Here is a 21970-nt window from a genome sequence, read left to right as displayed (position 1 = left end):
GGGTACAGTAGAGTGATTCGGCTATATATATTCTTTTCAGATTCTTTTCCCATAAGGTTCTTATAAAATATTGAGTATAAGTCCCTGTGCTATACAGTAGACTTGTTAACCTATTTTACATTTAGTAGTGTGGGGTTGCACAGAGTCGGACACGACTGAAGCGACTTAGCAGCAGCAGCAGCAGCAGTGTGTACATGGGAGAGGGCAATGGCACCCCACTCCAGTACTCTTGCCAGGAGAATCCCATGGATGGAGGAGCCTGGTGGGCTGCAGTCCATGGGGTCACGAAGAGTCGGACACTTACTGAGTGACTTCACTTTCACTTTTTACTTTCATGCATTGGAAAAGGAAATGGCAACCCATTCCAGTGTTCTTGCCTGGAGAATCCCAGGGACGGCAGAGCCTGGTTGGGGGCTGTCTATGGGGTCGCACAGAGTCAGACACGACTGAAGCGACTTAGCAGCAGCAGCAGTGTGTATATGTTATTCCGCAAATCTTAGTTTATCCCTTTCCCCACCTTTCCCTTTGGTAACCAAAAGTTTGTTTTCTATATCTGTGAGTCTGTTTCTATTTTGCAAATAATTTTATTTATATCATTTTTTTAGATTCTACATATAAATGATGTCATATTTGTCTTTCTCTGACTTCACGTATATGATAATCTCTAGGTCCATCCATGTAGCTGCAAATAGCATTATTTCATTCTTTTTTATGGTTGAGTAGTATTCCATTGTATATATACACCACATCTTCTTTATCCATTCATCTGCCAATGCACATTTAGGTTGTCTCCATATCTTGGCTATTCTAAATAGTGCTGGTATGAACATTGCAGCATATGTATCTTTTCAAATTAAGGTTTTCTCAGGATATACGACCAGGAGTGGGATTGTAGGATCATAAAATAGCGCTCTATTTTTACTTTTTGAAGGAAACTCCATACTGCTCTCCATAGTGGCTCTATCAATCACATTCCCACCATTAGTGTAGGAGGGTTTCCTTTTCCCCACATTCTCTCCAGCAATTTATTATTTGTAGGCTTTTGATGATGGCCATTCTGACTGGTATAAGATGACACTGCATTTCAGTTTTGATCTGCATTTCTCTGATAATTCCTGATGTTGAGCATCTTTTCCTGTGGCACTTGGCCATGTTACCATACTGTTTTGATTACTGTAGCTTTGTAGTATAATTTGATATCAGGTTCATGATCCATCAGCTTTCTTTGTTCTCAAGATCATTTTGGTACTAAGGGTCTTTTGTGTTTCCATACAAGTTTTTTTATTTGTTCTAATTCTCTGAAAAATGTCATTAGTATTTTCATAGGGATTGTATTGAATCTGTAGATTGTCTTGGAAAGTATGGTCATTTTAGCAATATTAATTCTTTCAATTCATGAATAATGTATATCTTTCCAATGCTTGTGTCTTCTTCAATGTCTTTCCTCAATATCTTTTAGTTTTCCAAGTACAAGTCTTTCATCTCCTTGGTTAGATTTATTCCTACATATTTTATTCCTCCTGATGCAATTATACATGGGATTTTTTTTCATTTCTCTTTTGACAGGTCATTGTTAGTGTATAGAAACAGAATAGATTTCTGAAACTTTGTTATTGAATTCATAAATTAGTTCTAATAGGTGTTTTTTTTTTTTAGTGTTGTCATTAAGTTTTTCTATATATAGTATTATGTCACCTGCAAACAGTGACAGTTTTACTTCTTTTACAATTCAAATTCCTCCCTTCTTTTTCTTCTCTGATTACTATGGCTAGGATTTCCAATACAATGGTGAATAAAAGTGGTTCAGAGTGGACATTCTTGTCTTGTTCCTGATCTCAAAGGAAATTCTTTCAGCGTCTCACCACTGAATATGATGTTGGTTGCAGGCTTGTCATGCTGTTGTTGTTCAGTCGCTCAGTTGTGTCTGACTCTTTGCGACGCCACGGACTGCAGCATGCCAGGCTTACCTGTCCTTCGCCATCTCCCGGAGTTTGCTCAAACTCATGTCCATTGAGTCGTTTGTCATATATGGACTTTATTATGTTGAGGTATGTTTCCTAATACCCAGTTTGTTGAGAGTTTTTGATCATAAATGAATGTTGAACTCTGTAAAAATCTTTCTCTATATCTATGAATGACTTTTATTATTCAATTTGTTAATGTGGTGTGTCACACTGATTGACTGTGGATACTGAATCATTCTTGCATACCTAGGATAAATCCCACTTGATCATAAGGATGAAAAAGTGAAAGTGTTAGTCTCTCAATCGTGTCCAAGTCTTTTCAATCCCATGGACGAGCCAGGAGTAGCCAGGTTCCTGGAATTTTTTCAGGCAAGAATACTGGAGTGTGTAGCCATTTCCTTCTCCAGATGATCTTCCTGACCCAGGGATAGAAGGTGAGTCTCCTACATTGCAGACAGATTCTTTACTGTCTGAGTCACCAGGGAATGTAGTCTTGAATTTGGTTTGCTAATATGTTGAGGATTTAAGCCTTCCTCAGAAGGCAATGGCACCCCACTCCAGTACTCTTGCCTGGAGAATCCCACGGACGGAGGAGCCTGGTAGGCTGCAGTCCATGGGGTTGCTGGGAGTCGGACACGACTGAGTGACTTCATTTTCACTTTTCACTTTCATGCATTGGAGAAGGAAATGGCAACCCACTCCAGTGTTCTTGCCTAGAGAATCCCAGGGACGGGGGAGCCTGGTGGGCTGCCATCTACGGGGTCCCACAGAGTCAGACACAACTGAAGCGACTTAGGAGCAGCAGCAGCAGCAGTGATCAATGCAAAGAAGTAGAGGAAAACAATAGAAGGGAAAGACTAGAGATCTCTTCAAGACAATTAGAGATACCAAGGGAACATTTCATGCAAAGATGAGCACGAAAAGGACAGAAATGGTATGGACCTAACAGAAGCAGAAGATTTTATGAAGAGGTGGCAAGAAGACACAGAAGAACTATCCAAAAAAGATCTTCATGACCCAGATAACCACCTAGAGCCAGACATCCTAGAATGTGAAGTCAAGTGGGCCTTAGGAAGCATCACTACGAACAAAGCTAATGGAGGTGATGGAATTCCAGTTGAGCTATTTCATATCCTAAAAGATGATGTTATGAAAGGGCTGCACTCAATATGCCAGCAAATTTGGAAAACTCATCAGTGGCCATAGGACTGGAAAAGGTCAGTTTACATTCCAATCCCAAAGAAAGGCAAGACCAAAGAATGTTCAAACTACTGCACAATTGCACGCGACTTCACTTTCACTTTTTACTTTCATGAATTGGAAAAGGAAATGGCAACCTACTCCGGTATTCTTGCCTGGAGAATCCCAGGGACAGGGGAGCCTGGTGGGCTGCCATCTATGGGGTTGTACAGAGTCGGACACGACTGACACGACTTAGCAGCAGCAGCAGGAACACGCTAGCAAACTAATGCTCAAAATTCTCAAGCCAGACCTCAACAGTATGTGAACCAATAACTTCCAGATGTTCAAGCTTGATTTAGAAAAGGCAGAGGAACCAGAGATCAAATTGCCAACATCCATTGCATCATAGAAAAGGCAAGAGAGTTCTAGAAAAACATCTACTTCTGCTTTATTGACTATGCCAAAGTCTTTGATTGTGTGGATCACAACAAACTGTGAAAAATTCTTAGAGTTGGGAATACCAGACCACCTGACCTGCCTCCTGAGAAATCTGTATGCAGGTCAAGAAGCAACAGTTAGAACTGGACATGGAACAACAGACTTGTTCCAAATAGGGAAAGGAGTACGTCAAGGCTGTATATTGTCACCCTGCTTATTTAACTTATATGCAGAGTACATCATGCGAAATGCCAGGCTTGATAAAGCACAAGCTGGAATCCAGATTTCAGGGAGAAATAGCAATAACCTCAGATACGCAGATGGCACTATCCTTATGGCAGAAAGTGAAGAACTAAAGAGCCTCTTGATGAAAGTGAAAGAGGAGAGTAAAAAAGTTGGCTTAAAACAACACTCAGAAAACTAAGATCATGGCATCTGGTCCCATCAATTCATGGCAAATAGATGGGGGGAACAATGGAAACAGTGACAGACTTTATTTTCTTGGGCTCCAAAATCACTGCAGATGGTGACTGCAGCCATGAAATTAAGACATTTGCTCCTTGGAAGAAAACTTATGACCAACCTAGATAGCATATTAAAAAGCAGAGACATTACTTTGCCTACAAAGGTCCCTGTAGACAAAGTTATGGTTTTTCCAGTGGTCATGTATGGATGTGAGAGTTGGACTGTAAAGAAAGCTGAGCACCAAAGAACTGATGCTTTTGAACTGTGGTGTTGGAGAAGACTCTTGAGAGTTCCTTGGACTACAAGGAGATCCAACCAGTCCATCCTAAAGGAAATCAATCCTGAATATTCATTGGAAGGATGGATGCTGAAGCTAAAACTCCAATACTTTGGCTACCTAATGTGAAGATCTAACTATTGGAAAAGACCCCGATGCTGGGAAAGATTGAAGGCAGGAGAAGGGGACAACAGAGGATGAGATGGTTGGATGGCATCACCGACTCGATGGATATGAGTTTGAGCAAGCTCCGGGAGTTGGTGCTGGACAGGTAAGCCTGGCATGCTGCAGTCCACCGGGTCACAAATAGTCAGACCCTACTGAGCGACTGAACTGAACTGAACTATTCATTTATTTTGAATAAATCAGGAACATTGGCCTATTTTCTTCTGGCGTCCTTGTCTGGTTTCGTATAAGGGTGACGCAGACTTTGTAGAATGAGTTCTGAAGCATTTCTTCTCCTTAATTTTTTAAAGAATAGTTTAAGAAGGATAGATGCTAACTCTTTAAATATTTGGTAGCGTTCACCTATGAAACCACTCGGTTCTGGACTTTCATTTGCTGGGATTTTTAAAATCACTGACTCAATTTAATTACTGGTAATCATTCTGCTTATATTTTATATTTCCTACTGATTCAATCCTGGGAAACTAAGTTTTTAGGAATTTATCCACATCTTCTAGTTCATCCATTTTGTTCACAGTAATCTCTTATGATCCTTCGGATTTATGTAGTGACAGCTGTAACTTCTTTTTCATTCTTTATTATGTGGGCCCTTTCTCATTTTTTTCTTGATGAGTCTGACCAAAGGTTTATCAATTTTCTTTATCTTGTCAAAGAATCAGCTCTTAGTTTCATTGACCTTTTCTATTTTTTATTTTTCAGCCTCTATTTCATCCATTTCTACTTCAATCTTTAGGATTTCTTTCCTTCTACTAACTTTGGGTTTTGTTTATATTTTTCTAGTTCCTACAGCTGTAAGATTAGAGTGTTTCTTTGAGATTTCCCACAGGTCGGTTTGTATCACTATAAATTTCCCTTAGAACTCCTTTTGCTGCCTCCCACAGATTATAGATTGTTATGTATCCATTTTCATTACACTTTCAAATCCTCCTTGATTTCTTCTATGGCCCATTGGTTGTTTAGTAGCATACTGTAAACATGTATAAAAGCTTTCACGTGTTTGTGTTTTTGCAGTTTTTTCCTCACAGTTGATTTCTAGTCTCATGCTGCTATGGTTGAAAGAGATGCTTAATACGGTGTCAAAGTTCTCAGATTTACTGAGACTTGTTTTTGTGGTCTATCCTAGGAAAAAAAAGTGTGTTTTTCAAATAATGAGAAAGAAAGCTTACTTAATTCTATACAGGATAGACCCTGGTACAGCATACTACACTTTAAGAGGACACTCAATAAACTTCTAAGTGGTTATCCAAACAGTTGACTCTTGAACAATGCAGGTTTGGGGCACCAACCTCTGTGCAGTTGAAAATTCATGTATAACATTATAGTCAGCCATCAATATGTGTGGTTCCACATTTATGGATTCAACCAACCACCGATTGTGTAGTACTTTAGTACAGATTTATTGAAAAAAAAAAAAAATCCGTGTATAAGGGTACCCATGCACTTCAAGCCCATGCTATGTTGTTTAAGGTTAACTGTAATTGATTTTAATAAAAGTTCTCCAATAGGAAATGAACCAATGTTTTCAGAGTAGAAAGTGTGAGCAACAGAATGAGCTTCCTTAGCTTATAAATATATCAGCTCTGCTTAATGGTCTTTTTGTTTTTATAGAAAAATGTTGAAGCATAAAAAGTGTAAAGACATATATAATATACCACTGATATACCGAGGAGCATGATGACCTTTTTGCATATTCATCACTTAGTTACAAAAAACTATTGACGATTTAGCTTAGCAAACTAACACTTTGAAATCTTGAGTTGAATATATTCATATTTTTGAAATGGGTTTTTACTTCTTTTTAACCTTAGGAGATTGCTGAGTCTTCTAGCTTTGAAGGAGATAATAAAGACCCAAACCTTCTTGGTTTCTATTATCCAGTCTGATTATATCTATGGAAAGCACAGCCTGTTTCACAAGATTTGGACAGTGTTCAGAGAAGGGAAACTCCCTGGCTAGCTCGAGAGAAGCTGAGACACAGCCAGAAAGTAAACCTTCCAAGGGGAAGAAGCACGGACAGTGCCTGGCCCTGGACACATGGGAGAAGGTCAAAGGACTCCCTAAAGATCAAAGAGTAGCAGAACCCCAAATTCCTCCCTCCTAACCACCAGTTCTATTTTCAAAAATACTTTAATATAGAAATATGCTCAAGAACTTTCTTATTCCTTAAAATTATATTTTGATCTGAAAGTGACAGCAGATTTGTTTTTTATTTATTTTGTTTAAATTGACTACAGAGAAAGGGACAGTTATTAATTGAATGTGAAGATAAATTTGAGACAACATGTTGGTGGAAAATCACAAAAATTCATTACTTCTCAAGTTGGTAGCAGTTTCTCTGCAAATGCAAATGTTAATTTTCACTCTGTGTCATTATCTGTAGATATGTGGAAAATATGACTGCATAGTTTACTCATTAGGGATGAATCAAAACGGACAAATAAAGCTTGTTTCAGCTCTGAAAAATAAACATGTGGGGGAACTGTATTCTTAAATACAGCTTTCCCCAACCTTTTCAGGGGGGGGAACAGCTTTCTGCTTTCTGTGAAGATTACAAAGCACAATACAGGCGAAATGCCATGCTCCCCATGCCTCTAAGCCTCCTTACAAATGTGGTGCAGCTGTCTGGCACTTTCGCCAGTGATAGCTCTGTGTGATCATTAACACTACCTGCTTAGTATTTGTGAAATTACATTGTATGTGCAAAGAATTGAGGTGATATTTTGAAACCCACATGGTTAATATATTTACCAATTAGTGGTTAGAGAGCATGGTTTTTCCAAAAACAGTTCACAATTACCAGTATTTAAGATTCAAAGTTGTGTTTTATTCAGTGGCTTTTGCACAACTTGGTACAGTGGTCACATTCAAGTAACCTCAAAGATTAGAGTTATCCTGATGAAATCAATCCCAGGGAACAAAAATGCCAAGTTTGAAGCTCCAAGACTTTGGCCACCTGATGTGAAAATCTGACTCATTGTAAAAGACCCTGATGCTGGGAAAGACTGAGAGCAGGAGGAGAAGGGGGCAACAGAGGATGAGACGGTTGGATGGCATCACTTATTCAAAGGTTATGAGTTTGAGCAAACTCTGGGAGATGGTGAAGGACAGGGAAGCCTGACGTGCAGCAGTCCATAGGTTTACAAAGGGCTGGACACGACTTAGCAACTGAACAACAATGTGATTTGATGAAATCTCATATTCTGAAGATGAAAGCCACATTTTATTTATTTTCTAGTACATGGTCACAAATTGGATATACAAAATAGCAGATAACCTTATGATATGCTATTCTTAGAAAGGGGCAGAGAAATTAGGCAAATCTATCAAGTGACTGAAACTTATTTAGGAAAGTGGCTGAAAGTGATGATTTAGGAAAGGGGAGTGCACGCACTCCATTAAAGAAGCAAATGTTTGTCAAATCTGGTCAAAACAAACCCTGAACTGGGGAGAGTCATCAAAATCTTTTCATCATTTAGAGATTAAACTCTATGAGCAGCTCTTGCCCCAAGAAAAGCCAATATGTGAATATCAAGATGTGGAGAAATGATAGTTATGTTAAAATAAAATAAACTAGCAAGCACGTCTAGTAATGTGTTTACATTATGATTGTGCTTTGACTGCTTCAGTTGGTCTATATACTATTCTTCATAAATACATTTATTATTCATATAACTTTTGCTCAGAGAGTGCAGGCCTTTGTTACTATAGTTTTATTGTTAAAGGTAATTTGGATTTAACATGTTTAAAACCAAACCCCTTCCCTCCATCCAATCTATTTTCTCTTGTATTACTTCTGAATTACTTTTTTATTTAAACAGCATCACCAACCACTTTATCCATCCAGATATGCACAACACAGTTTCTGGAACCATCCCGAGTACTTACTTAAGCTTCCCATCTGCTGTATTCCCCCAAGTTCTGTAGAGTCTGCACTTCACACTCTTGAACATAGCCCTCTGCTGTGATGCTTCTGTCCTAGTTAAAGGTTTCACAATGATCTCTTTCAGATTTCTACATCTGCCTCTTATTCTTTCTGCCTTCAGTGTCAGAGCTTACACAGATGTCCTCCCTACCTTCTCATCTCCACAGGTACCTGGTGACTTTTCTGAAATGTCAATCCATCACTTGAATAACTTAACAGATAAAAATCAAATTCTGAAAGTATTTCAAGTCAAGGCTAACTCTCCAGCCTAACCCCTTAGCCCTCTTCCACCCAGAAATCTATATATAGGAGGGGAAAAAACATAGGTCAATATTTAAAAGAAGAATCAATAATAGCTTTAAGCTAGAAACAAAGTAAACCATTTGTTCTTTGGAGTCATTCTAAAAAATTATATATTTGTTGTATTTTCTACTTTACCAGTAGTATGTTTTCATTAACTATTTTGTTACTATATTTAAAAAATCATAAGAAATGCAGTAAGTGTGACAACCCAGGTCCAAGCCTAAAGTCTTGACTTGGCCTGTTAGAACTGGTAACAGCTGCTACATAGGGAATGTCAGAGTATCTGGTAACAACTAAAGAGCCATTTTCAAACTCTGGAAATGAAGCTGCTTTCATATTTTAAAAAAAGCCAGAACTGTGGCTATATCAACTTAACCTTTCTTTTATTTGGATGGAATTTAAATATTCTCATAGCAATTATAATAATACAAAAACATTAGTTGTTCACAACTGGAAAGGAAGAGACATACTTGGATCTGTGCTGCAGATTGTTTTTCTAACTAAATATTCCCTGATCCACAGACGCTGAAATGTCTCTCTCCTTACATGGGCTATTCCTTCGTCCCTTACTAACCCTTAAGAAACACTGCGGTAAAAGGCTGCTGCTCCACTGCATCTCTGTGAGTGAGGCATTTTCTTCATGTGTGTCGGAGCAAGAAAAAAAGAGATATCCCCTGTCTTGGGGATAAATGATAAGCTGGACTGAAAGGTATAATAACCAATGTTTTACTCTGAACATGCACTGTCCAATAGTCCTCACAACCTCTGTAGCTACTGATTGTTTGAAATGTGCCCAGTCCAAACTGAGAGGTGGTGTAACAGTAAAATATACGTTGAATTTTTTAGACTTAATATGCAAAAAAGAATGTAAAATATCTCACTGCTGTTTAGTTGCTAAGTCATGTCCAACTATTTGTAACTCCATGGACTGTACTTTTGTTCATGGAATTTTCCAGGCAAGAATACTGGAGTGGGAACTAAAATATTTGTTTCACCAGGGGATCTTCCTGACCCAGGGATTGAACTCGTGTCTCCTGCACTGGCAGGCAGATTCTTTATTGCTGAGCCACCAGGGAAGCAACACTGTATATTGATTAAAGGGAAATAATGATATTTGGGATATGTTGAGTTAAATAATATGTAGTATTGAAATTATTTCACCTATTTCTTTATCCTGCTTTTAATGTAACTATTAGAAATTTTAAATATGTAGCTCATATTTTACATATGCTCAAATTTTACATATGTAACTCATATGAAAACTCTATTATACAATGCTGCTCAGACACAATTTGTTTTAAATAAATGACCAACATCTTGTTTAATTATTATTTGCCTTTCTGTAATTAGAACAGAATACAGAATTTATATTGGCAGGAGGAAGTAGGGAGTGGGAGGTAGTGGGAATCCAATTGTTTCTACTCCTTCATTGTTTAAATTTTGAACAGAAGTAGGGAGGGACAAAAAAAAGATGTGTAAAATCTAAACATAAACCGATTCTTCAGAGGCAACCAGTGGCATCAGAAAAGCAGAATAATGGCACTCTTAAGCATTCTGGAATATTCCCACATACCCAACCTGTGCAACAAAGTCAGTGATCCACTTAGTACAACAAAGCTACCGGTCCACCAAAAGCTTTGGGTGTTAAATTTTCTCCATTTTGCTGCTAGAAATGATTTACACAAAGAGCGTTTATTAATTATCTAAGAACTTCCTGGAGGTGATGCCTGCAGATGCTTGAATGTCACACTTCTTAAAAAATGAAGTACAGTTGATTTACAATACTGTGTTACTTTCATGTGTTCAGCACAGTGATTCCTTTTTTTTTTTTTTTTGCATGATAGGTTATTAAGAAATACAATAATCTTATAATTAATCTTATAATCTCGGGTATAATTCCCCGAGCCATACAGTAAATCCTTGTTGTGTATCTCTTTTATATATAGTAGTTTTTATCTGTTAATCCCATACCCCTAATTTTTCCTTCCTCTCTACTCTCCCCTTTGATAACCATACATTTATTTTCTATGTCTGTGAATCCATTCCTTGTTTGTATAGATTCATCTGTATCATTTTTTAGACTCTACATATAAATGGTATCATATAACTGTGTCTTTCTCTGTCTGACTTATTTCCATAAGCAAAATACTCTCTGGGTTACTCTTCCACAGTATTTTACTCAGCACTGCCCAACTGATACAAACAGCATATCCTTCATTAATAGCAAAGTGACTTAAATCACTCATTATTTTAAAAACCCACATTAATATGCAAAATTGAAAATTCACAATGAAGTTATAAACAGGTGGCACATTCTAATTTGGCACTAATGTGGTACTTATAATAAAGAGATATAAAACAAAATGATTGTAAATGAGTGAAAAGACCGTGATGTTGGGAAAGACCAGGGCAAGAAGAGAGGGGGGACAACAGAGGATGAGATGATTGAATGGCATCACTGACTCAATGGACATGAGTTTGAACAAACTCTGGGAGAAAGTGGAGGATAGGGAAACCTGGCGTGCTGCAGTCCATGGGGTTGCAAAGTGTCGGATATGACTTAGCAACTTAGCAACAAACGCCATATTTAAAATCAACACAAAAAGTGTGTAAAGTTGTCTCTTACACATACACAATCTGAGCCAAACTTATATCACAAAAGACAAACTTTTCTAAGTTATCACTAAGAAAATATTGCCAGTCAATGTTATCAGAGTCAGTACAGGAAAGAGAACCACTGTTTTAGAACTACTGGTCCCTGACTCACCTTATTAACAACTTTCATCATTTCATAGGCTATTATGAGAATAGAGTTGTAGCATATGTGCATTTAGATCACAGAAATTCAACTATAAGCATTTGGCAGGAAGAGAGAACCTAAAAAAATAACACAACAGACAGAAGTCCCACCATTCGGTTCAATAAAATTTTGTGTAGGAAGGGAGAGAATAATTGTCTTTTTTTCAATCGGTTTCTGATCTCAAGTCTTTAATGGAGGGTGCTGGTCTCACAGGTGATCAAAGACATTGTAAATAATAACTTTGTTTCTACTTAATCTTGATTTATTTGTTGACTTTAAATCCCCGGCAAGATGTGACTTGATGGTGTCCTGATGGTACAATGTGTTTCTTTAAGTCCTGATGTCAATTATGTGGGTTCCTAGCAACTTCCTGTCTCTGTCCTCTATCCACATTACTGAATTTGTGCTTTGGGAAGATCATTTTGGCTGTTGTGTAAGAAACAGACAGACTGCAGCAAGAAAACAGGAACAACAGTTATTTGCTGACCTGAATTACTGAAAGGATAGGAAGGGATGCAAGTGGATAAAGGTTTCCTGGAAAAGCTGGTCTTAAAAGCTACTTTGTAGAGATTGCTTTGGTTCTTAACAATTATATAGCATTAGTCTTTCTCCAACATAGGTAGGTACATTTATACTGCCCTCCCAAGATATGTTGTTAAAATTGGACATATTCAATGTTCAATGAGATTCTTCGAGACCTGTAACAGTTTCCTTCTTTTCAGTAGTTTCATACTGGTTACAGAGCTTGTGACCAGAAATGTTTTTAATACATTTAAACATTAAACATTTGCTCCAGAAACTGCTAGGCGTCTGGTGATTCAGAAATGATGATAGCAATCTTGCCTTATCTCTCACTTCATTCCAGGTTAGACATAAAATACTTTTCTATCAGTCATACACAGGACATGAAAGACAAAGAAGAAAATGTGGGGAACACCACTGAGAATGACGGTCCAAATTAGTTCACAATTTTCCATGTACACATAAGATATTGCTTGTAGCTCAGGTCCTTTCCTGACTTTGAACTTAAAGGTTAACAAGCTTCTGAAGTTCTTTTTAAATGATACAATTCCCAGAGAGGCATTCTATAAGGAGAAGATGACTTCATTTTACCCAGCAAGTGATATATCTGACATCAGTATATTTTAAAACCCTGCAAAACAAACAGGGCCGTATGGCTCAATTTTTTTTCCAACAGCAAACTAACAATCTGGAGTATTCTAATAAACTGCTGTTAGGTCTAGGAATATTTGGGGCCAAAATTTTCTTTTTTTCCCTAGTTATAACTAGTTTGCTAATAGATTTCTTTAGCTTTAGAGTTATAATTAGAAGACAGTTACTACTTTGCATAATCACATTGTAATTGTTATTTGGGTGAAATCCAACCAACTTAAGCATCAGTACTTCCAAAAAAACAATGTCTGGCAAAAAGAGAACAACAAATGCCATGCTTTAATGGGTCCAGGTTATCTAATAATGTTTGCCTAATGGTTTAGTGTTGTTTTTTAAGAGGCTCAACAGCAAGTGACATTAGAAATCAATGTATTTTAAGGCATCACAGTTACAACTGGAAATAAGTTAATGCTCTCTGATAAACACTAATGATGATAGTTAGAAACAAAAATTCACGTGGGGTCAGAAGCCTAGCCGCCGTCGGTCTGTCATTTGTTAAATTTACGTTCCAGCGGCTGAATTTACTTCTAGTGCCTGGAGAATTTCCAAACACACACATCTCTTGCTTCAAAAGCCAAGAAGCTCAGTTGTAGGCCCCAGTTCTATAGAATGAATGAACACACTATGTTTCTAGCTGCCCACTCTGCTATCCACTTTTTAAGTTGATTATTCAGCCTTCCCAGAAACTTTATAACTCTTTCAGGAAATTTCATCCTTTGTTCAATCAGCGAGCCCTTTGCTATTGTTTACAACCAAGAAACCTCGCATCTACTTCAAAAATACACATGAGTCTTCCCACTTCATGTCAGCTGTCACTACTCTAGTGCAAAGTCCCATGACATCTCTTCTGTACTAAAGCAGTAACTTCCTGACTAGTCTCACTGAATCCATTCTTGTCCCTCCCCAACCCAATCTATGCATGCTAAGTTACTTCAGTTGTGTCCGACTCTGTGACTCCATGGACTGTATAGCCCACCAGGCTCCTCTGTCCTTGGGATTCTCCAGGCAAGGATACTAGAGTGGGTTGCCATGTCCTCCTCCAGGGGATCTTCCCAATCCAGGGATCGAACCCGCGTCTCTTATGTCTCCTGCATTGGCAGGCGGGTTCTTAATTACTAGCCCACCTGGGAACCTAATCTATATGTAATGTGATCTAATGATCTAACACCTAAATACAAAAGTAGCATTAACCATTCTTCTCCATAAAATTCTTATCAACCTAAATATATACTTTAAAAATCATTACCACAATCAATATAGCTCAACATGATTTGGCTCCTGCCTGCCTCTCCAACCTCATCTCCGGCCGCTCTCCCCAATTCTCTGTGCTTTAGCCACACAGGCCTTCCCTCTTACCTTAGGGTTTTCATGCATATTCTCCCCTCCCTAGAACACCTTCCTCCCTAGTCAATCAAACTCTTCCTCATTCTTTAGGTGTCAGCTAAAATGTAGTTTCCTTAAAGAGAGCTTTCCTTATGCTTCAATATAAGTCTTCTTACTTATGAACCTCATAGTGTCCTGTACGTTTAATAGATTGAATGTCCTGGACATTATAAATTATATAATTTATAATTATATATTTATATTTGTATTGTTTAGAATATCTCTCTCCTCAATTCTATGAGAGCAGGAAATATATCTAATGTACTCTACCTTGTATTTCAGTATCTGGTACATAAAAATCCACGTAACTAATAAATATGTTGAATAAAGAAATGCATATTACTCAGTGAAAGAAGCCAGTCTGAAAAGGCTGCATAGTACATTATTCCAACTACAGACATTCTGAAAAAGACATAACTATGGACACAGTAAAAAGATGACTGGTTTCCAGGAGTTCAGGGAAGGGAAGGCATCAATAAGCAGAGTATGGAGTATATTTTAGGCAACAAAAAAATAAATACTCTGTATGATACTAAACATGTCCTTATACTTTAATGCACAACACAAACATGCATAGAAGTAAAATTTAGGACAAAAATAATGACAGATGGAAGGGTGTGATGTGTGTGGGGACACAGGGTATGTGAGAAATCTCTGTAACTTTCTTTCAATCTTGGAACCTAGAACAGCTATGAAAAAGAATAAAAGCTTTTAAAAATAAGGTATTGAGCAAATCCCCCAAAAATGAAATAGAATACATAACTTTATAATCAAGCTAAATGAATTAAACAAAAGGTAGGAAAAAAGAAAACATAGTAAAGCATGGTTTAAAAAAATTAAGATGCAAAATTATCAGTAATTACAATGAATCAGATATCAGTAATTATAATGAATGTAATGAGTTAAATATCCTATTTTAAGAATATGCTTTATATTTCTGTGTTCTGGATTGTTTTCCCAACTACAAATAATAAGATGAAAAATATCTCTCTTTACTTTTAAAAAATAAACCTAATTATAATAATCCAATTTTAAAAAAGAAATAACTGAACAAAATTTGGGAAGTGCATATAAAGAAGTGATTTCCCAGGTGGCTCGGAGGTAAAGAATCCACCTGCTGATGCGAGATGTCGGTTCAGTCCCTGGGTCAGAAAGATCTCCTAGAGAAGGAAATGGCAACCCACTCCAGTATTCTTGCCAGGGAAATGCTATGGACAGAGGAGGCTGGCAAGCTGTAGTCCATGGGGTCACAAGAATTGGACACAATTTAGAGACTAAATAACAACAATATAAAGAAGTGCTTCAAAGGAGTCATAGCATATAACTTACAGTTGTAAAGAAGAAAAGTCTATAGTTAACAATCTAAAACTCTATCCTAAGAAACTAGAAAAAGAGGAGGAATTTAAACCCAAAATAAGCAGAAAGAAAGAAATAATAAAAAATAAATCAGTGAAATAGAGAATGGACTAACAACAAAGTCAATATATGCAAAAGCTGGCTCTTTGAGAATAGCCAAAGTGGTAAACTGCTAGTCAGACTGGTTAAAAAATAGATAACACACTGACCAACATCAGAAATGAAAGAGGGAACATTACTGTAGATTCTCAACATTTTTTTAAAAGGCAATATTATGAACAGCTACATGCTGTTTAACAATTTTACATGTCATGGATAAATTCTTTGAAAGACACATATTACCAAAATTGACTCAAAAACAAACGTGAAACCTGAATAGCACTACAGTTGACCCTGGAACAATGTGAGGGTTAATCGGCATATAACTTACAGTCGGCCCTCGGTATCCATGATCCCTCCACATCTGCAGATTCAGCCGAGGACCATGTAGTGCTATAGCATCTACCATTGAAAAAGATCTGCATTTAAGTGAACTTGTACAGCTCAAACCTGTGTTGTTCATGGGTGAACTGTATACAAATCTTATAAATTGAATCTGTAATTAAAAAAACACTTCCATAAAGAAAACTCCAGGTCCATTTGGCTTTACCAGTAGACCTACCTTTTAAGGAAAAAAATACCACAAAACAAATTCAGAAAACAAAGAGGAGGGAACACTTCCTAAACCATTTTATGAGGCCATCATTAAATTGATATCAGAACCACACGACAAGATCCAAGAAAATAGAATGATAGGTCAATGGGTGGAAATAAATGAATCCTTAACAGATTTTTAGCATAAATTATGAATTCCAGGTCTCTTAACATATAAAATGGTCTAATGAAAATTTTCCATAGAGTAAGTTCTATAGAATTGCAAGTTGGCACCAAACTATGTGACAGTGGGAAGTCTAATTCTTGTCCTAAAAGCTTAGGAAAAAAACAAAACCATAACTCTTCACATTCAAATTACATGCCATTCATTTTACCTGTGAGTCAACCAAATAACAGATACGAATTGAAGGGCTTATCAGGTTCAGATCATGATAAGACATTTCATAGTGAACTCCCAGTTAAAGGAATTAATCCTAAACAATTTAGCATGTACTTTATATGAAAAAATTAGACAAGCAAATAATTCCAAGTAGTTAAGCAGAGGTAATGAACATATGAAAAGTTTCAATTAAAAGTTAAGAGAAAGAAAGAGGTCTATAATTTTACAAAGTCTGACAAATTTGGTATCAGAATAGAAAAATACATAGTTTTTTAAGAGAAGATACTTTTGATTTCATGTAAAAATAAATTAAAGTCTAATTACAGGCAGTGAATAGGTAGAAAAGGAATATTTATTCCTTTTCCAAAGATACTATTTTCCTAGTTAGCTGTCAGAAACCACTTGCACAAATGCAGACCTTCTCCAACAACTGCTTATGAAGTTTCATTATAGATGGTTTTTGGTAACAAAATATATTTCATGTATTAAAAATCAGCAAGCTTTCATGCTACAGCATTTCCTTTCTTTTCTCCACTCAACAAATATTTACTGAGCCCTTAATATATAATTAAACATGGTCCTAGTGCAGGAATGCAGCATAAACAAGATGGACTAAAATCACAGCCGACATGGAACTTACTTTCTAGCTGAGATACATGAGAGGCCAAAAAATAAGTTAAGTTCTAGCACGTATCTTCCACTACTGTTCCACTATAATGCTGCCACAATATTATCCTCTGATTCAGTGCTGTTGGATGCAGTTTAAGTAGAATTACAATGTGATAAAAGCCTTTTGATATTGCAGATAAGCCCTCTTGGCCCAATTCTAAGCTAGATCTGTCTTAAAAGGATTACCATGATATAAACCAGGGATCACCAAACTTTTCCTGTAATGAGTCACATATAAATATTTTAGGCTCTGCAGGCCACCTACGATCTATACTCCATATTCTTCAATTTTTAACCCTTTAAAAATGTAAATTTATTCTTATCTGGCATGGAATTCTCCAGGCCAGAATACTGGAGTGGGTAGCCATTCCCTTCTCCAGGGGATCTTCCCAATCCAGGGATCAAACCCAGGTCTCCTGCATTGCAGGTGGATTCTTTACCAGCTGAGCCACCAGGGCAGCCCTCTTATCTGACAGGCCAAACAAAAACAGGCCAGGGGCCAAATCTAATCTGCAGCCACAGCTCTCCAACTCCTGACCAAAAGATCTGAATATCCTTGCTTGTAAGTGGCTATGCTCAGTCCTACACTTTGTAGTTCTTTTGATTTTTTTTGTATATTTCTTCTCTTGCTGTTTGTTGTTTATTTGCCAAAATCTAATAAAACATTCTTTTCTACAGCTACAGTAGTTCGACTGCTACAGCCTCAAGGTCAGCTCTGAAGAGCAGAACCACCTGCTCCATTTCACACAAGCAACAGAAAGATGTTCTCAGCAGAAAAACCTTCTACGTCTGTGTACTTCAGAGAATACAGCACAGACAGTACCTGCTCTCCACTGACTTCCTGGGGCAGACACATACAAGGTCTAATGGTCCCTTACCTTGCTGGAGGAACATCAATATTGGAAGAAACAACTTTTCGTTTTTGCTCAAGGAGACAGATGGAACGAGTGTTTTCTTTTTCATGGTCAAGTGCTCGGTTAGCTTTTTTGGTGTCTGCTGTTTTCACATCTTCCTCCATGGCCAAAGGAAACAAGTGTTGATGGGACATTTTTTTACTAGAGTCACGTTTTAAGTCCTCTGTTTGAAATGTGAAGGTCATTTCCCGCTTAATGCTTCCCACCTGTGAAACAAAACACAAAAATTCTCACTCACCCAAAATATCAGCTTTACATGACTATGTGCAGATGGCCAGAGGACAGACCACAGACACTGCTGTCCCTGTTCATCTTGAAGATTTTTTAATTTAAATGGGGGAAATCTAACATGGAAATAAAATAACTGACTTTACAAAGGTACAATTGATGTGCTGCCTATCATAATGCAAGCAAGAAGCATCATGAGCACAAGAGAAGCCTTTTGGATGGGCAAAGATTTTGAAGACTTGAAAGCATGAGGCTTCTAAAAAAAATGAGAATTTAAAACATCATTGTTTTCTCTTCTACAACTGAGAAAACTCAAATAAATAAATTCTTAAATATTTCATGCTGATTATGCTTAACAGAGGTTCAATCTCTGGGTTGGGAAGATCCCCTGGAGGAGGGCATGGCAACCCACTCCAGTATTCTTGCCTGCAGAATCCCATGGACAGAGGAGCCTGGTGGGCCAGTGTCCATAGTACTGCAGAGTCGACACCACTGAGTGACTAAGCATAGCACATGCTTAGCAGAAGAGTGCTATACATATAAAAAAATCAAGTCTTAAATCTTAGACTATGAATAACGATCTTAACCCCACTCTTTACCTCATGAAAAATGTGGTTTTTTTTTTATTCTTTATCTATAGCAGATTTGATCTTAAGGAAATCCCTTCATTAGTATGACAATTAAAAAGTCATAACACTGGAACTTCCCTGGAGGCCCAGTGGTTAAGAAGCCATCATCCAATTCAGGAGACGTGGGTTCGATGCCTGGTTGGGGAACTAGGATCCCACATGTCGAAGGGCAAATGAGCACCTACACGCTGCAACTATGGAGCCCACAAGCTCTGGGGCCCATGTACCACAACTGGTGTGCCCACACCCCGCAAGTCATAATAATCTTTATCATTTTTAACTAAATGCAATGTTTAAGACAAATGTACATTTAAATGTCAAAGGAATTATATCTGGTGATTTCAGAGTTTAGAATTGTGATGGATGAAAAAGGAGACTAAAGTTAAAAAAGGGAATTTTGTATCTTGTAAGATGACTGGCACTGTTTGTGAAGTTTGGAGTGACCTTGTTAAGCTCTGGGCTTCCCAGATGGCTCAGCTGGTAAAGAATCTGCCTGCAATTCGGGAGACCTGAGTTCAGTCCCTGGGTTGGGAAGATCCCCTGGAGAAGGGAATGGCTACCCACTCCAGTATTCTGGCCTCGAGAATTCCATGGACTGTACAGAGAGTCAGATACAACTGAGCAACTTTCACTTTTTACTTTGTTAAAGTCCTAAGTGTACAAAGAAGAGCTAGACTGTCAACCCGGAGCCTCACTAATCAGTGGAGAATGTTTCAAAATATGCGTGTCTATGAGACATTTCACAGGTCAGAGTCACTCTCTCACGAAGTCCATGTGTAGAGTCAGTAAACCTTCACTCACCCACTTAAATAGAAAGTATGCTCGTTTGTCTCTTTTTGATTTTAGGTAGGAGAATAAGCACAAAGAATTTGATCAAGTAGATTTAGAATTTATAGAGCTAAAGCCACAAATATAGGGGATTTTTCAGAATGAAATGAAAGTATGTGTGTTCAGTGAAGCAGAGACTGGCAAAATATGGTATGAATGGCTAGAAATTTTGAGACTAAGGAAAAACTTGAAGCTATATGTTTGTTGGAGCCACAGAACCAGCTCTCATATGTGTTCTCCTTGAGCCCAGGGGTGACTTGTGTGCCTCAGGATCACCGTGGCTGGAATGTATCTTTCATATGAACCCAGAGCCCTAAATTGAGCTCCCTGCTCTCGTTGGCCTGCACTTGTCAGGCAGAAGAGACTATCTTCCACGGTGTTCCTGCCACACTGAGCCCGTGCTCCACAGGACAATGTCAGTCACTTTGGTATATTTGCAACTCATTAAAAAGTTACCATATTTCTTAAAATGCATTAATGAATGAACAAAAGTAAGAGTCCAAGAAAAATGAGTGCTTTTAAGAGCTGTTTCAATGACATCAATACTCAATAGAGAGGAATAAGAAACTATTTCATACTTCTAAAATTCAATACATTTTCAATAAAAATGTAGTTTGGAAAACTAATATAAATGTTTTAAAATATCCATCACTAATCACTTTCAGTGCAACTTTTTCTGCCTGGAGGTGGAAGGGAGTGGGAGGCATTTTTTTCACTTCTATAGCAGCTCATTCCCAGCTATGTTACAAAAGGAATACACCAAACACCAGCCACAAAAGATGAAAACAAAGGCCTGGCTTTGATGATTATAAATAGTTTCTCCCTAAGTGTCAAGTATTACATTAATTAAATATTTAAGTAGTCATTAGTATTAAGTTGTAGCAATAATCGACATCCATACCTCCCCAGGGACCAATTCATCTGATTAAAAGAATTCAATCCAAAGAGAGGTGGGGTTGAGGGAGAACATTACAGGAAGGTTAGCTTTTAGCTTCAAAAATTTAGGGGAAAAAAACAGCATTTGAAGCAAACTAATACAAAGTAGAATAAATTTCCTGCAGAAATGATAGTATAATCGTATATCATGCTCTTAGCCAAGACTTCATAATAAAGTAAGCTATGGTAATATCCAACAATGTAAGCTATAAATCTTCCATAATACATTCTAAACATAAAATTAATCTCTAAATGGTAATCAAGAAAGTTTAGCAATGTAATGAAATTCAAAGACTATTCAGCCCAGACTCCTTTTATAAAAGTGGAGTTAAAATGAGTTAGCTAAGATCAAAGAGGACAAAAAAAAATGCAGAGATGAGCAAGAGATTTTTGATACTTTGAGTCATGTGTTCCACTGTTTGTAAGGCTGGTGGAAGGAGTGGGTGACAGATGTAGATGTTCATTATATCTTCATGCTTTAAAGTTTACATACATATATATATATAAAACATGCTCTTTTTAATGTTCTTCCACTCATATCAGATGTCACATTTTTTCAAATTTTAAAAGGAATAGTCACAGGAGAGAAGAGAGTAGAGAGAGAACATGAAGTCAAATCTTGAGACATGGGCTCAGAAATGGCCCAGAGAAACAAGGTGGTGGCTGGAGAGGATGCTGAACCAGGGAGAAGGTTCTAAGACAGGAGGTAACAGAGCGTGTCTGAATGCTGAGGCAGGATGGAAAGAAAGGGATGAGTGAGGGTTTGCAGGAGTAGTAGAACGGGGCAGGGCCAACATCCAGCCATCGCACCACCAGCAGATCAGCAGAAGAAAGCAGCAAAAGGAAGAGATAACCTCAATTCAAATTGAACCCCTATTAGATTAGCAGAGGAGAGCAGCTAAAGGAAGACAGGATCCCACTTACATGAGATTTCCAGAAAAGGCAAAAGCTATAAAGACAGAAAGCAGATCGGTGGATTACCTGAGACTGGGGTTGACAAGGGAAACTGATTGCAAATGGACACCAAAGAACTTTGTGCTGTGATGGAAATGTGCTAGAACAAGCCTATACTGATTTGCACCATGCTGCCAAAGAATGCTCACACTACCGCACAATTGCACTCATCTCACACGCTAGTAAAGTAATGCTCAAAATTCTCCAAGCCAGGCTTCAGCAATATGTGAACTGTGAACTTCCTGATGTTCAAGCTGGTTTTAGAAAAGGCAGAGGAACCAGAGATCAAATTGCCAACACCCGCTGGATCATAGAAAAAGCAAGAGAGTT

At 37.7% G+C, this 21970-nt stretch overlaps 1 protein-coding gene across 3 annotated transcripts in view; it reads right to left on the bottom strand.

Annotated features, from left to right (window-relative positions):
* ZNF704 (zinc finger protein 704) overlaps positions 1–21970 on the bottom strand; it is a 279969-nt gene that overhangs the window by 201943 nt on the left and 56056 nt on the right. For all 3 annotated transcript variants that reach the window (XR_011466752.1, XR_011466753.1, XM_070382209.1), the window contains exon 2: positions 18030–18271. Coding sequence is in view for 1 of the 3 variants with exons in the window: in XM_070382209.1 (XP_070238310.1) it covers positions 18030–18271 (242 nt within the window). In the remaining 2 variants the exon portion in view is untranslated. The remainder of the gene's footprint in view (positions 1–18029; positions 18272–21970) is intronic.

Source organism: Bos mutus, chromosome 14, assembly GCF_027580195.1.
Source record: "Bos mutus isolate GX-2022 chromosome 14, NWIPB_WYAK_1.1, whole genome shotgun sequence".
Lineage (NCBI taxonomy): Eukaryota > Metazoa > Chordata > Mammalia > Artiodactyla > Bovidae > Bos > Bos mutus.
Note: the sequence above shows the minus strand (reverse complement) of the source record. Positions and strands in the feature narration are given on the sequence as shown.